The 17097-nt window shown below is 44.2% G+C and overlaps 1 protein-coding gene across 1 annotated transcript in view; it reads right to left on the reverse strand.

The window, feature by feature from the left end:
- Positions 1–16777, reverse strand: part of LOC136443169 (receptor-transporting protein 4-like) — a 50840-nt gene extending 34063 nt beyond the window's left edge. The window contains exon 1 of the mRNA XM_066440305.1: positions 16253–16777. Within this exon, the coding sequence (XP_066296402.1) occupies positions 16253–16389 (137 nt within the window). The 5' untranslated portion in view covers positions 16390–16777. The remainder of the gene's footprint in view (positions 1–16252) is intronic.
- Between the last annotated feature and the right edge of the window lie 320 nt (positions 16778–17097).

Raw genomic sequence — 17097 nt, forward strand, 5'->3', positions numbered from 1 at the left:
GCGCTACTTCTTGCAGATGTGAGCAATGAAATTGTATTATTTGACACCACGAAGCCAGTATTTTGTTTGTCAAGTTTATCTGAGCAGTTAAAATAAGAGTAGACACTTATCACAGGATCCTGATTTCGTATCAATTGTTTCAAACTTTGTAACGTTGTATGCAATTAGCGTTCGGGCAAGACATTTATAAAGATATCGGGTAGTTCCGACAACTCTGTTCGCAAATATCGAAAAGAAAAACGTATCATATGCACCACGAGACCATTTGATATTCTAGTGCATGACCAAGACTGTCCGTTTAGTAAATCAACCTGGTTTGTCAGTTATACACACATTTGAGTAGTCTACGTGGGCTAGAATTAGGCCACCGGCCTTAGCAAAGAGGACAGTCATTTTCACAGGCCACCTGGTCTATCGTCACCCACATTCCTGACATTAATCTAATTAAGTCCTGCTGACCAACCATCGCTACCTTTACAACGTGCGATGGAAACATTCCCAAGACTAGCGCAAAGAGGATACTCATCATCACAGGCCACCTGGTCTATCGTCAACGACATTCCTGGCATTAATCTAATTAAGTCCTTCTGACCAACCATCGTTACGGTTACAACGTGCGATGGAAATATTTCCAAGACTACCTCAAAAACGAACCTTCATTGGAACGTGAATGACGTGCAGGTAAGGTGACTGCCGACCAATAGTTTGATACTGACCGCTGCTCATACGGTCTCAAAAAGGCTATGGGACTACTTTCATATATTTCTACACAATGTACGGCCATCATCATAGAAACATTGACTATATGCTCAAGCTATTCCTAATCTTGGAGCAAGATTTGTCCTTGGTGCTGATCGACTACAACCTAATAGTAGTCTAATGATGACCGACCATTCCAACCAGTTACAACTGGTCACAACCAGTCGCTAATAGACTGGACCACCTGCGTGCACCCATGAAAATAGCCACGTCATTGGTGCTGATCAGGTTTCATCACCTACATCAAATCCTAGCTGCGTTAGTTGCCCACCCTATTGTTTGGACATAACAGGCGTTGCGTTTAGCAGACCTTAAAGGTACGTATTGTAAAATTTGGGGCACCAAAACTTCAAATATTCAGAATTCAATACAGTCCATTCAAGTTGACATTTCTAGCTAATTTTCAAGATGTCAGCGTCATTTTTCCACATTTCCAGCTTTTGCGAAGAACGCTAACGCAAGCCGAACAAAGTCACCTAGTTTTGGGTAACCTACCGAAAACTCCGCATACAAAATGGCTGACAACTCAAACTACGGTTCAAGACGTTCTCACGATGCTCCAGTCGTATTCATACGCTTTAAGATATAGCTCTGCAGTATGATAAGGTATATTCAACTTATGATGTTTAGATATCACCCCAAAAAACAATCACTTTGATATAATATTTTGACCGGCCAGATTCTACATACGTACGTACCTTAACTGTCTTCGGACCAATTCTTACAACGAACGCTCGGTAATCTGTACAACAGCTAATCAGATGAGGGCGGAGTTAGAAGCATGAAAAGGACTGAAACACGTTGTGTTTTTTTTCTTATGAATGGAAGGTATCTGCCTGGTCCTTAACTATAGAAAACTACAACCTAGCGGACTAATTATTAGTGTGGATAGTGCCACGAAATAGCCCTGCCTTTACTTGTATTGTAGTATGGAACTCGATGCCACCGAATACAGTATGAGCATTCTCATTAGATAGCTTTAAACAACGCTTACAGCTAGATGTCCAAATGTGTGACAGTGCAACATAACCAGTTGTTACCACGCCGCGTGCCTGCGAAGCTGGTGTGTTACGCCGAAGGACGGTTACACAAAACATACATATACAGACACATGAGACACGGGGACGGCTATGCCCTTGGTGCTGAAGTCAAGAAGTATTGTTTGTGAGCGAAAACACCGGGTCGGTTTTCAACGAGGACGTGACACAAGCGTTTTATAGTCGCGCCAACAACCCAGAGAGTCACAGAATCACGACATACTTACGGTCCTCCCCCGTTACTATCCAGTCACAATCATATTTAACACAGACAGCACTAGAAGTTGCAAAGGCGTACACATTCGTCGTAGGTCGTCGTACGATTTTGATGTCGTAGAAATTTCAAGCAGGCTGTGGCAGAACCAAGCGGCGTCATGGGACGGTTATGTCCTTGGTGCTGAAGTCAAGAAGTATTGTTGGTGAGCGAAAACACCGGGTAGGTTTTCAATGAGGACTTGACACTAGCGTTTCATAGTCGCAACAAAGTCACAGAGTACTGTTTGTACTGAGCAGTACAAGCTGCATATCCGGACAGATTTATTTGATCCACTCACACCGGGAAGGACCCCTACTCTTTTTGATAAGCGTTGTATGGCTCTTATTAAACACGGGACCTTCATTTAACGTCATATCCGTGGTACGTCCATAACCGAAGCTGGCTTCTCATTTTTACCTGAGTAAAGTGGGTAAAGTTGTGTTAAGTGCCTTTCCCAAGGGCACAACATCAACGCCACAAATCAGGAGACCCCGGATTCGAACCCAGGATATCTGAGTTCTGGGCCAAACACCCTGCCACTGCGCTACCGCGACGTCACTGTTACAAGAAGTTGGTGCTTGCAAATACAATTTTATTTACTCATTCCTTCTATCAATAAAACAATAAAAATGTCCAGGCAAAGCAAAAATCATCCAGAAGTTGTGAGATTACAAAGGTGCGACGGTGACGTATTGAACGACCTCTAGCGGGCATCGATGAAAGTGACCGGATACGTCATGAAAAACGTTGACAATCTAGGTCACGTCGTAAATGACATATTTGCAATTAGCTAAGAGGATAATCATCTTCACATGCCACCTGGTCTATCGTCACCCACATTCCAGACATTTTTGTCCTGCTGACCAACCATCGTTACGGTTACAACGTGCGATGGAAACATTCCCAAGACTAGCGCAAATAGGAAAATCATCACCACAGGCCACCTGGTCTATCGTCACCAACATTCCTGACATTAATCTAATCAAATCCTTCTGACCAATCGTTACGGTTATGTCATGCGATTGAGACGTTCCCAAGACTAGCGTAAAGAGGATACTAATCTTCACAGGCCACCTGGTCTATCATAACCAACAGTCCTAACATTAACCTAATTAAGTTCTTCCGACCAACCATCGTTACGGTTATGTCGTGCGATACTAACATTGCCAACACTAGGGCACTACGTTATTTTCGGCACGATCCCAACAGGATGTTTCCATCCAACATCATTACATCCGGTTTATCTGTAAAAAAAATCTGATTTCATCAGAGTAACGGCATTGTAAGTGATCTCTAAGCATATCTTGGGGTAAACCGTTGTGACCTGTTCTGTCTGACAGCCTCTCTTAAAGTCCCTCACCCCAACATCTACTATCTACGTCTACAAAAGCAACCAGACAAAGCACAAGCAATTATCTGGTTGTCCCAAAACCTCAGCGAGACAGTTTCAGAAGATCCATAGGTTACCGCGGACCCAATATCAGGAACAGTCTAAACTCTGACTTCCTTAAAGAGATTCTAAAAGTTACAGAAAACAGAAATAACCAAAACGAACGGACACAAACCATATGCCAGCTCTCACTCTTATGTATTTTGTATCATGTATGTGTGATGACATGTGTATAGATTTATTAGGACTGTAAATGATGTAAACTGTAGCTTTGTTATACATTTTGCCTGGCCCTTACCTCTTCCCTCATGACCTCAATGAAAGCGGCCTGCAAGTTCAAAAGAACAAACAAAACGGTTGTGAAGTTTTCTTTCTGACAGCCGGGATCTGCTGAAGTCCCTGACACTAATATCTACTGCAGAGATCACACTAGACTAGATATAGCCGACAGTAGTATCTGAATTAGTCTCCTGTTGAAATAATGTCAGTCACTGTCCTTGCCACATGTATGTTTCCTATGTCTCTACCCAAGGAGGTTCAATCAAGATTAAACCTCCTTGCTCTACCACAGGCATGTTTCCCAAGTTCACGTACTTGCAACTAGACTTCGGGAATGAACTTGCAAATAAAGTTTCGCTGATCAAGGAAAAGCAAACAAAAGTCTTTTGAAAATTCTGTGATCACAAAAAAAATTGATGCACGAATCTACCGCGAACATTGAAACCCAGCTTGAGACAAATTACAAGAGTGGACAGGCTAAATCGAATTATAGTATTCCCTACTGGTATAGTTTGTAAGCAAAAAAGGTTTCCAGTTTACAAAGAACTTTTAGACGGAAAGGTAGTGCAGAAAACCTGTCGTCAAAGTAGGGCTGTGCACGTGTTACCATGACGTCATGACAACAACTCGAGCGCAACAAACACACACACAGATACACATACTACTAATGACGTCACATCAGTCACTTTAACGGATAAACAAGTCACGCGTCATGACACCCCAACAACTGTTGACGTAAATTGCCTTAGCGGAAATAACGCACTTAAATCTCCAAGCAGATGTGTGGATTTCAGTAGCCCTTGTGCCACACAATTTTGTGCAATCACTACAGCAGGGGGCTAGTCCACTGGTGCTTGTATACTATTTCCCAAATGCTGTTCGAATGCTAATCAGAGAAAGCAGTATGTACCATTCTTAAAGTCTTTTATATGATCTTTGGGATCGAACTCACGACCTACCGTGTGCAAGGCGAACACTCTACCCACTAGGCCATTGCACTGGTATGAAGGTGCGCATGCTGAGGTACTTAGTGACAAAGACAACATCTTAAAGGCGAACTAAAGGAGCCAAATAACATAGCTACAAGAAGACCTGTAGATCGTGGTGACAAAAACCGACGCTTTTTCAGGCCGTCTTTGTCGAAGGACTAGACTCTAAAGATCTGCCCACGAGTGTCTAGTTGTGAGATTTCAAATTAAAACGGTAGGACGGAGTGTATGAAAGTTCATAGTACTTCAACTCTTGTTTGGTGCGGTTTCTATGACCTACTTTGTCTTGTTTATCACCTTGTCCAATCCAACACCTTCCCTCCCTGAAAGACTCCGAGACTCCAGTATACTCCATTATACTCCACCTAGCGTCTCCAAAAGAACGACAAGGAAATGAGAGCTTTCTATTTGCGTCATTCGCACGACAAAAACACGTAAGATGACGACATCAGTTCGCTTTTCTTTTAATTTGACCATCTTAAAAAAGGATCTGACGACTTGAGGATATTCAAAACCGGGCTTAGGAAGTAATGGATAGCTTAAATCACCGTTACACAGCAAAACAATAAACATATTGAACCAAACACATATCGAGCGTATGTACCACCAAGGCAACTTTTCTTATGACTGAACATGATACTAAACAGGAGCCCTTAGCTTAGCGGGGGTGTCTTTGCGCACTTACGATAACTCTATTCTTGATGATAAATCGGACACATAATATGAAAAAATACTTCTGAGAAAACGACAGTTACATCTCTGCCTGTATTCTTGGTACAGATATGTATCAGCTTAGTGGTACTTAAGCGTTAGGGGACACAGCTGGGACTATAGTATTTGCGTATCGCTCTAGGCAAAGGGATTAGGAAAACGGATTTGAAATTTACGTTATAGTTCAACATTATACAACGTCAAGTTTACCACGCTTAAAACGTGCCGGGATAATGTCACGCTCTTTGCTGGTGGCGTAAGAATGGAGCCACAGCGATTTCTGGGAAAATCTGGCGCTAAGACTTTAAAGCATTTCCTTCTTAGACTACCCGCGTTAAACTCGTTCTGGGTTGGAAAGGTGTGGAAGCATGCAGATCAGGTTGTTGACATTGTGAGCCATTGTTTAAGAGTAAGTCGGTATGGTGACGATCGAACGTTGAAATAACAGCTCTAGCAGTTTGATAATAGAAATACCAGTACAGGAAAAGCTGAGATCACTAAAACGTTCTAAAAAATAAGAAATTGAAGATCTCAAACCTCCGTGTAACATTCATAGCTTTTTTGTGTGTGGGTTTCTTGTTTTATTCATTAGGCCACAGCAAGTAAATTTTATGGATGACATCCTCCGCAGACTCCAAAATTAATGAGATAGGGCGAAAAAAAAACAAGGCGGGCCAAAAAAAACAAGATTCCTATATCTTCAAATTTTGAGATCACAATTCTTGTTAAACAAGAATTGAGGCGACGAAATATGATATCATGACCAACAGGTCTTTTAGTCCTGTATTCAACCTATGTTTTAGTCCTGCATTCATTAATATATGATATAAAACCTCCTTCATTCAATAGTAAACATGTCCTTGTAGATGTGTATATATCTCAATAGACTAACTACAACAAATGCAGAAAAGATCTTGTTGTACCATCATCTGATGCAACTACACTGGGTATTCATATGCGATGAAACACCTTGTGTATACAGCTCAATTTACTAGACCCCCCCCCCCCCCATTATTTATATAATGTCCTTGCTAGAACAAATGCAGAAAACAGCTTGTTATCATACCATCATGGGCAGGAACTACACTGGGTATTCAAATGCAATGAAACACCTTAGACTGTCAATGTTTACGACATATTTGCCATTTTTTGGCATGTTGGCCACCATCGGAGGGCAATGAAATTTCTTGTTTTTTATTTCGAAATCAGGCGAAAATTAATGAGCGCGCTGATGTCATCCATAAAAATTACTTGCTGTGGCCTTATTGAGAATTTCTCTAGTTCTGTCTATAATACATTTTCCCGCCTATACAACTTTGGACACGGGCCATGACAACTTTTCCATCCTGCCAGTCTCCGTTTACACCATCTTCAGCCTCACATCCTGTCACTCTCCAATATTCTAATAAATGTGGACGCACAACAAGCCAAACAAACAAACAAACGCAGAAACCTAAAACAATACCTCTATTTTCACGGAGGTAATGTTAACAATAGGGGCACAGAGAAATAAGAGAGTGCGAATCATGAGAAAAATATTCGCGATTTAAAAACGCATGTGATCATCGTTATTATCTCCATGAAAAATGGAGATATAGTTTTGGGTGTGTCTGTCTGTGTGTGTGTGTCTGTGTGTATGTGTGTGTGTGTGTGTATGTGTGTATGTGTTTCCGCACCACTGTAGTCAGCATAACTCAAGAACCTCTTGTTATTGAAGCAGTCGACTACACATCTCTTCCAGGCTTGTCGAGCCATGTCAGCAATTGTCGCCTAAAAAATTCTACAAACTACAGAAGGCGTAACGTTATATTCCGCAGGCGGACAGACCCTTTGAGACTTCTCGCTTTTTCTCAGAAAATGGTGGAAGACTATCTGAGAAACTGAGGAGGATTTAAACGTGCACATCAAGGTCTGGCCGCGGGGACAGGTGTTGTGTGGAGGCGGGAGCCTGTTCCTGGAACAGGGAGCCGAAGACTTCGCGGCCGCACGTGGGCGAGACGTGAAGGTGTGGGCACGGAATATACCACGTGTGCACAGTCTATAGAAGAGACTGCGTTTTAGAAGGGACCGTTCTGTAATAATCCCAGAGTGTCTATAGAAGAGACTGCGTTTTTGAAGGGACAATTCTGTTATAATCCCAGGGGGTCTATAGAAAAGACTGTGGCTTCAGCATTTTTGAAGGGACAGTTCTTTAATAATCCCAGGGGGATTATAGAAGAGACTGCGGTTTTGAAGGGACAATTCTCTAACGATCCCAGGGGGGTTATAGAATGCAGAGAAGAGACTGTGACTTTAGCGTTTTTGAAGGGACAATTCTCCGATAATCCCAGGGGGTTTATAAAGGAGATTGTGACTTGAGCGTTTTGGAAGGGACAATTCTCTAACAATCCCAGGGGGGTTATAGAAGAGAATGACTATAGCGTTTTTGAAGGGACAATTCTGTAGTAATCCCAGGGGGTTTATAGAAGAGATTGTGGCTGCAGCGTTTTTGAAGGGACAATTCTGTTATAATCCCAGGGGGTCTACAGAAGATACTGTGACTTTAGCGTTTTTGTAGGGACAATTCTCTAATAATCACAGGGGTTTATAGAAGAGACTGTGAATGTAGCGTTTTTGAAGGGACAATTCTCTAATGATCCCAGAGGTGCCAATATGAACATAACAGATACAGCACTAAACCATCAAGGACCTTCGAGTAACTGGACGAAAGCTATCTAGCCGAAACGTTTTAGCTATAACCAGGGACGTCCAAAAGAACAAGTGAACATGCAGGCTCTTCTGACAATGTTAAGCCACTCTCACACATAGCCGACCATGGCTTCCCGACCTTCTCCAGACCATGGTTGGGAGCTAGTCGTGAGCAATTCATCATCTGTGGTTGGGAGCCGGTCGGCAAGGTTTTAAAATTGGTCTGCGCCAATTGACTATGAATTTTGACGGATCAAACTCTGAAAAGTCATATTCTTCTTAGATATGATCAGAGGAGCGAACTGGAGTTAGAAAAGGATGGATTCCAGGCTACTCCCGACCCTGCGCTAAAAACATTAGTTGGGGAGTGGTCGGGAGCAAAATAGTTCGATGTAGCATTTTCCCGCCTATGGAGGCGTCATGATTCTCTAATAACAGATATAAAGTGATATGAAAACTAGGGACCGGCCGCAACCTAGCAAATTGACCACCACATGCTTCTTTTCACTTACAGCAAATTTTGGACAGAGCGAGCGCATTGTCACTTGTCTTGATGAGGATAAAGTGACCGGGATGGTAGATACAAGTGATCTTCCCTTTCCCTTCTTCTCTTAGCCAATCCCAGCTATCTTCCACACATGAGACCCAATCTTCAGAAACTACCCATATGCCAAAATTCATACAAATCCACCAAACGGATCTTGAGTTATAGAGGGGAACACTCACACAAACATGTACAACCAAAAACAGTACCACCGTTGGAGGTGAACCCCCTTCCCTTAGGTAAAAAGACAGCAACTATCAGAAAGATTTGGAAACGTTTTCCTATGTAACTTACCTCGTCAAATCATAGATATCCTTCCTTGGTCTTTCTCCATATGAACAAGAATACAATGCCTTCGCCGCGACTTGTAGCACGCGCATCAACCGCGGTAATAAGTAAATCCTGGAATCCGCGAACATTCCTATGTACCTGGTCTTGGTTGCGGAGACATCGCAAACGCAATAGGTCAAAAGGACTGTGCGATATTTTCCAAGGAGGACTTCGTTCTGGATGGTATTCCATGGTAAAACAGAAGAGTAACACCTCTTCAGTTAGGAAGCGAACTGTCTTGTCTGTCCCCCACTCCGCAATGGTGGAATGTTTTATACATATCCTTCCTAGTGACTCATCCTTCCGTTTGGTCAACTCTAAGATGAAGTCATTACTCAGACGCTGATCTTCACTTCCCCAAAGGACAGTGACTAGAAACGAAGTAGTATCTTCTGGCTACATCTTGGTTTACGGGACAGAAGGTCCGTTCTTGGAAGGACCCAATAGTCGTGATCACACAAAGATTGCAACAAGAAACGGAAGAACGAATGGAAATGTGGCGAAGAGAGTTAACGTTGTTCTTAGGAAATAAATACGCTTGTCCAAAACCAGCTCCAGGGCCCAAACCTACACCACCTACTCTCCACCCCAAGAGCTACCTACCACTCAAAGATCAAGACTATAGCATGTCTAGAGCACGAGATATCCAAACCAGAAATTCTGCTGCAGCGCCCTAAAAAGGCGCTAGGGGGCCAAATATTTAACATGACTTTTGTTTGACACCTACCTACCTATCAGATACCATACAGATTGATCCATAGCTTCTTGAGTTAAACCGTCCACGAGCAAACAAGCAGACAAACAAGCAAACAAACAGAGCCAATCACAGATGGCACCGAAAACATAACGTTAACCTTCTTGGCGAAGGTAAAATGTACATTCATTTAAGTTTGATAGAATGCAAGCGGGGGACATTATCAGAGAGAGACTTGGCACTGAGCGCACACAGACGACTGAATCTTTATTCAGAGATTCAAAAAAGTTTCTGATGGTGGGCACAGACCATTCTGTGCGAGACATTTGTATTCAACACGAGTGGCCACCTTTTAATCGATGTTCAGAGATCCGTTTAAAATCAAGAATAGAAAGCTCCACATATGCTTACATTTTTCTACTTTGTTAACAGTATACACATTGAAAATATCTGGCTGACGGTCTAATCATTTTGTAATGATTTAGTCACGTGTGTTTGAGCGTTGGTGGAACATTAATATTGATAATTTATCTTACAGAACATGCATGAGTCTCTCACGTGCCGTCTCTTCTAAGAAATGACTTGAAATAGACGGGGGTGTGGGGCGACAAGTTATGTAATGTCGCTACTTGGATGAGCATATATACTTTATGTTACAGTTTATCAGAAATCCAAAACAGGTCAGAAACAATAGATAACAAGACCATAGAACGTCCAGGACAAAATTAAGATACTAAAAATGGAAGTTCTGCTGCACTACCAAGGTCACACACCAGGGGCCCAAAACTTGTCCTTAACCGTCGTCTTCCCAAGACCTACACCAAGACCTACCCACAACCCAAATATCATAACATTAAGAAGTCATCAAGAGGTTATTGAGTTATGTTGGCAACAAAACACACACAGACACACAGATACACAGACAGACAGGTCAAAAACCATACCTCCATTTCTCATGTCACGTAGGTAACAACAAGTGCACGGTGTTTGGTCTCTGATTTCAACATAAACTATACGAGATTCCACCAATATTGACAGTTTCAAATACATTCCCTATATATTCATCGTAAGACAAACGTTTAACCCTTTGAAACTTTATCTATGGGCAACCAAACCCTAGAAAGATGTCATATCTTCATGTACATGTGCGTATTGCCTTCAGGTACGTATGGATCATATTTATATACGTATATATTTCAGTAAATATGCAAAGGCGTTTACGGAACTATGTAGGGGTAAACAAAGAAAGCGCCAATGACCGGACGATGACATAGCGGAAAATTCTAGAGTATACCATGATTAAGCCTTGCAACTGTTTGTTACCTCCATTAGAATTGGAGGCATTGTTTTAGGTGTGTCTGTATGTTTGTGTTTCAGGATAATTGTGGCCAGCATAACTTTAGAAAGTCTGGATGGATTGTAATGATATTTGGTATGTGGGTAGGTGTTGGGAGGACGAAGGTCAAGGTCGATTTTGGTCCCCCTGGTGCGTGACCTTGGTACTGCAGCAGAGCTTTCGGTCAGCTAGATTTGACGGGACACCGTTGATGTGGGTATGTCCAGTATGATAGTGAAGTGGCAGAAGTTAGGGTGGCAGAAGTTGGCAGAAGTTACTATCATTACCGAGCAGTTTTGAGGCTATCGGGGAGGGGGTAGATGTGACGTCATGTTATGTCCAAAATGACGTAATCTAACAGGTGCACGACTATCACAAGAACGCCGCTAGTTTGAGATCGTACGACCATCGTAAGACCATCGCACGACGTATATGACCAGACCTAACATCCATTGACATTGACATTGACATTGAATGACAACATTATCATCGGGCAATTCTCTGCATCACGCTCCGTGATCGCATTACAAATGTTAAAATCAGAGCCAAACTCGGGGTGAAAAAGACCATGCATCGTGGAAATGGTACAGACAAGAAGGCTGGGGTGGTTTGGACACGTCATAAGAAGACCCCCACAAACATTAGTCTACAAAGCCTACAGCCAGGAGTTCGCTACCCCCAGACCCCGGGGAAGACCACCGAAGCCGAGATGGAAAGACCAGATCGTGAAGGACACTGGGTTAAACATTCGGGAAGCAGAGGCTATGGCAAGGGACATGACTTCTTGGAGGATCCACCTGGAAAGCAAGGGGCCAGTTTCTGGCCTGTGCACGTAGGCAGGCAGTATGCTCCAGTATACACAGTGGATTCCAACATTGAAAGATTTTATGTACACATCTACCTCAAGCATTTGTATGGAAAAGGGCAGATGTACATACTAAATGAGATTTCGAATACTACTAAGTATCATAAAGACCAACCGTCAATCTCTGAGAATACTTGGTGAAATGTGATTTATTATTTATCCTAACACTGTGGCGATACTGACAAAACAGTTGAAACAACACAGTTGCATGCATCCTCGAATCCCAGTATTGTCCGTGGATCCCAGACCAAATCTTGAAAATAAACACCAAACGCCGTGTGCAACCATTCATAGATAACCCCTAGTCTAGTGACAATCTACTGTCAGTGAATGTCCCTGACCGAGGAACTCGACGTAATACTGTAAATGTATTTAAGTTTGCGTGTTTTAATTTCGCGGTAGGGGTAAAATGGAGTGTTCTTGGTGGTTCGCGTTTGAGACAATAGTAGATAAGGGGGAAGGAGGGCACGAAAAAAATCGCGGTGGTTTTAAGTTCGCGGCGAAGAGCTTTCTGCGGAAACCGCGAACATAAAACCACAGCGAACATTTCTGCATTTACAGTAGTTGGACACATCGTATTAGAGAGAAAAGACGTTTTTGGTTTGCTTGATTCTTTTTCTAGTTTAGAGTTGATACGATGTGCACGAATCGGTATGTCCCTGTAGCTCAACCAGAAGCAGCCTCACAGTTGAGCCCCTGTTTCCAAATAGTTGGTAACTGGGAGACCCCGGTTCAATACTGGGCTTGGGACATATAGGTTGGGGCTGCACCTGTCTTTCGGAAGGGACGTAAAATGGGGGCCCCGTGTTCGAGGAGGTGCCTCGAGTACGTTAAAGGGGAAGGGCTAGCAACCCCTCCCTGTAAAAAAAATATACCCTGCTACAGAAACAGATAGAAAATTTCCTACCATATGTGCCACTAGACACTACAAGGGGTCTGAACGAAAAAACGATGGGCGTGAAACGTAATACATATAAAGAGCGGAGGTGTAGATAAAAAAAAAAGTTAGGAATAATTTGAACAAACAATTGACGTGAAGAAGTGAATACGACAAAAGAGAGGCACAGAAGCGGAGGAGTGAGGGAGGGGGGGTGTGATGTGTGATTCTGTGCACAATAAAAGAATGTCGTGTTGGATGGGAAAATAAGATAGAAATTCCATAAATGAATATGAGGAGAGCGGCACTTAAAGCAATTTTTTGGGAAGTTGAACAGCCCACACTAACATCGACACTTTTATCTCATACACGTAGATACTACTGGGATCTCCATTGGTGACTATTAAGTACGTATCATGACATATTAAGAATGTTATACATTGTGACAAAACCCCCGCAGACTATTACATCTTATTCAATACGAGATCGCGGTATCCAATATAGCCATCATCAAAAATTGACGAACCCCTTTTAAAAAATGCAAAACTATTTCACGATAAAATCGTATCTCATGCACACCAAGAGAACATAAAAAAGGAGTCTTCTTTGATCATTACACCCATCGCTACTAATTAGTTTACACCAATGGTTTCCAAGAAGGATGAAATATCTCGCCTAATTTCTGACCTCTTATGCCCCCCCTTTCATCGACGTCTTCCCACTATGCCCCTGTGTGGGCGTATATGTTTTGCAGCCTCTTAAGCATCTGCCCGCGCTTGAGAGTATTGTATGAATGGAAGTGGGGGAAGAGGGATATTGATTGCTAGCTGCGGATAAAACCTTGACGAGTAGTGTCATGAATGCACAAGTAGAGAGAGGAGGGGAGATGCACAGCGTACGAAGATGTCCATGATTATGGCGCCATCTAGATCAATGTTTGTCCTATTTTGACGAAACAAAACGACTGTTTCGTAGTGTAATATTCCTACGAGTTGTAGGTTTAAGAAAATGTGTGTCAAAGCGTTGTACTACTTCGCAGCGGGGCCAGAGAACGACCTGAAATGACACGTTACATCTGTATGCAGGTCGGCACCTTGCTACGTCCCGTGACGTCACGCGTTCTAGTAGCAATTTCCGATTTTCGTTATTTCTTCCTCCGAACGTGTAGGGTGGCTAGTACGTGTTTTCCCGGCTCCCGGGACGCCCCTTTCCGGGCTTATGTCCCGCCATATTTGGCGTTTTTGAGATTCGGGTTTTCCTTCCCCCTCACGGTGATCCCGTGGGCCGTAGGCTTCGCGGCGTCAATGAACATCGCCGGGCCATTCACAAACTGGCGTCGCGGAAAAGAGAGGCACGGTCACGTGAGCCAAAGATGACGACATGACGGCGTTTGACGTCAGACGGCGAGGCGTAGCGGGAGAAGGGAGACTTATGAATGAACGGCCGACGTCACAGAATACACATGAGGGACCTTACTATCGGCAGGAAGAAAACGCGCGCGGCCTTGGCAGCTGGGCGAAGGAAGGCGGGGGACGCTGCATTACGGGCGGACACGTTCTAAACGACGGTGCGGTAACGATTCCTTCCCCGGGACCAGCCGGGGCGATACGCCCCCACCACCGCCTCCTACCCTCACACACCCCCTTATGAATAATTCATAGCGGGTACGGAACGCATGCTACGATTTCCCTCAAAAACAATATTTTCGTGCGAGGGACACACGTTGTCATGGCAACGGAAATATCTGACGGAAAGAGTGACACCTGTACACGGCACGTACACGTCACATGATCGGTGCATGACCCACCTTTGCGAGGAGAAAGGGGAGAGGTTCCGAGAGGGGGGGTGGACAGCGCCGCCATACTGTCTGTGGAGGTGCATCGCCATAAGGTGGGGTTGTCCACCTGACCTAAACTCGGCAGGTGCTCGGGCGGTGATATACGCAGGGGAGGCCGCCAACCCGTGACACACCTGGCGAGAGGCAGGTTGTTGCCATCCGATCCACGCAGCGGCGTATTTGCCTAATCGAGAGAGTTTTTGGAGAAAGCGCGGGCCCCCGTCCTTGCGTCACACGCCCACTTATTCATCTGCATGGTAACGCCAGCCGCATCCTCGGCCGAGGATCGCAGCACAGCCTGGGTATCAAAACTGCACCTGCCGAAACCGTATCGAGAAACGCCTCGCCTTCCCCGTATAGGTCCTAAATACATTTTTATATAGACGGAGAAGCAGCTGGTTTACTGGTAAGATATATATATCATTGTAGAATTTTGGCTACTCGCATTGTCTGAGAATCTCGTATCATGGAGAGTACGTGTGTGAAAGCCAAGTTCACATTAGATCGGTAACGACATATACACTTATACTCCATTTAACCCAATTCAGACCACGTGTTTTGAAACGAAAGTAAAGAATATATGACAAGGCCAGAAATATGTGATTCTTAATTGTTGTGATCGACACCATTCACTGCATGTACAACGTGCAAGTTGAGAAAATTTTCTGTAATATAGCATCAAAACTTCACCAGTTATTAAGTAGTTATACTGTGCCACAATTCTCGGACTTCGCCCAAAGCGTACTTTCCTAAATTGATTTTCAAAAGCTGCTTTATATTCCGCCCCCTCTATTCCGCACAAAACATGCAGTGCGAGGAAAGATGAAGCATATGATGACTCAGAAGCGACCAGTGAACCACGGCGTAGTGGAAAAGGGTGAATGTCTTTTGAAGACTTGCTGCGTATAATTCAAATAATCTATAAAGCGTATGCCGTGTACGCTTGTATAGTGCCATGTTGACACGTGTAACTAACACGCATCTAGAAGCGTTGTTCTATATGCGACCCATCCTCACGCAACGGTGTACTAGTATGCGGAACGACTTCGCTCTAAATGAAATCTCTCTACCGTGCGATTTGTGCATGGAGGAAAGATGTAAATAATCGTTATCTTTTTACCGTAGTGTAGTATTCCAAACAATCGCCGAAGCGATTCTACTTCGAAAGCCGATATTGTGAAGTTTCCTATAGTTGGGGACACTTTACTTTGCAGGTATAACACAATACGTGCACGTAACACATGTATAACTGTTGTCAGTCAACCGTCACATCACATTATATTGACTTGAAATAGCAGGACGTTATCGTTTCACCTTTGCAGTTGTTGTTGTATTGGTAATAATAACATGTCATACCGGAACTTACACGTCTAAACAAAGCTATAGGCCCTCCCCTAACCTAGCCCCCTCCCCCCGCCCACTGTTCCGTCTTGAACACAAGGTGATATACGAGGAATGCGCTTGGTCGCCGCCGGCAGGTGCATGTATGTTTACGGTAGCGCAGTGGCACAGGAGTGTTGCAACAACCGTAGCAGGTGTACCCATACCCACCTGATGCTGTCGGGGCGGCCCATCCAACTGTCACATACACACGCGTTGTAACTATTAAGTAGTACGCTTCCACACTTGTACAAAGCGAACGGAAGTTGTATATACTCACGTATTGTAGTACGGTGCACCGTAGGCTTGCTGGTGTGACATTGGCGGCGACATTGGTAGACCAAGGACGGGGTTCAGGCCCCGAGGTAAGCCATGGTTAGGCTTCACCAGCGGTAGTTCGACTTGCCCCTTCATCATGTGTAGGGTAGGGTATAGCAAACACCTGGTACGACTTGGCAAGGGTACAGCAGTCCCCGTGAGCTAGGCGGACACACACGCGGCCCGTGGGGTGCCCTGGAGAAGGAAGTCTTCCTGGGTGCCACCTGGGACACGACGGATCTGAAAGTGAAATGACCCTAACCTCAGAAGCCGACGATCACGGAGCGCTGCGGCATGACACACCACACACACACACACACACACTCCCACTGTGCAACGTGACAGCTTCTGGCGGATCCTTGGCGAACACGGAGCTTGGGCACGGGCTTTTGCCTCTTTTCTTTTCCGGGTTGGCCCCTACGTGCCCTCTACTCTCCACCTGTGCCTATCCCGACGCAGGTATTCAAATGGGTAATGCCCGGCGTTTGCAGGTAGCGCGGCGCTCTCACAGGCGATACCATGTGATGCGCGGGGTGGTGTAGCGCCTGTGCGCGTGGTAGGGAATACTGTATAATAATGAGGGCAGGAGGATGAAACATGACTCCTCCATATGCAACAACGATCGATCCCCGGGATGATCACCGTAACAACGTCGCGAAAGGAGAGACAGCAATAATTAACGATCGTCCTTATAGTTTTTGGCACGGCATGTCGTGTGAGAGTGCTAAAATGTACGCTAACAAAGATAGCTAGCAGTGGTACAGTTCATTTGAAAGGAAATCCGAACGGAGATATATAAAGCACGGA

The sequence above is a fragment of the Branchiostoma lanceolatum genome, chromosome 10, assembly GCF_035083965.1.
Source record: "Branchiostoma lanceolatum isolate klBraLanc5 chromosome 10, klBraLanc5.hap2, whole genome shotgun sequence".
NCBI classification, from domain to species: domain Eukaryota; kingdom Metazoa; phylum Chordata; class Leptocardii; order Amphioxiformes; family Branchiostomatidae; genus Branchiostoma; species Branchiostoma lanceolatum.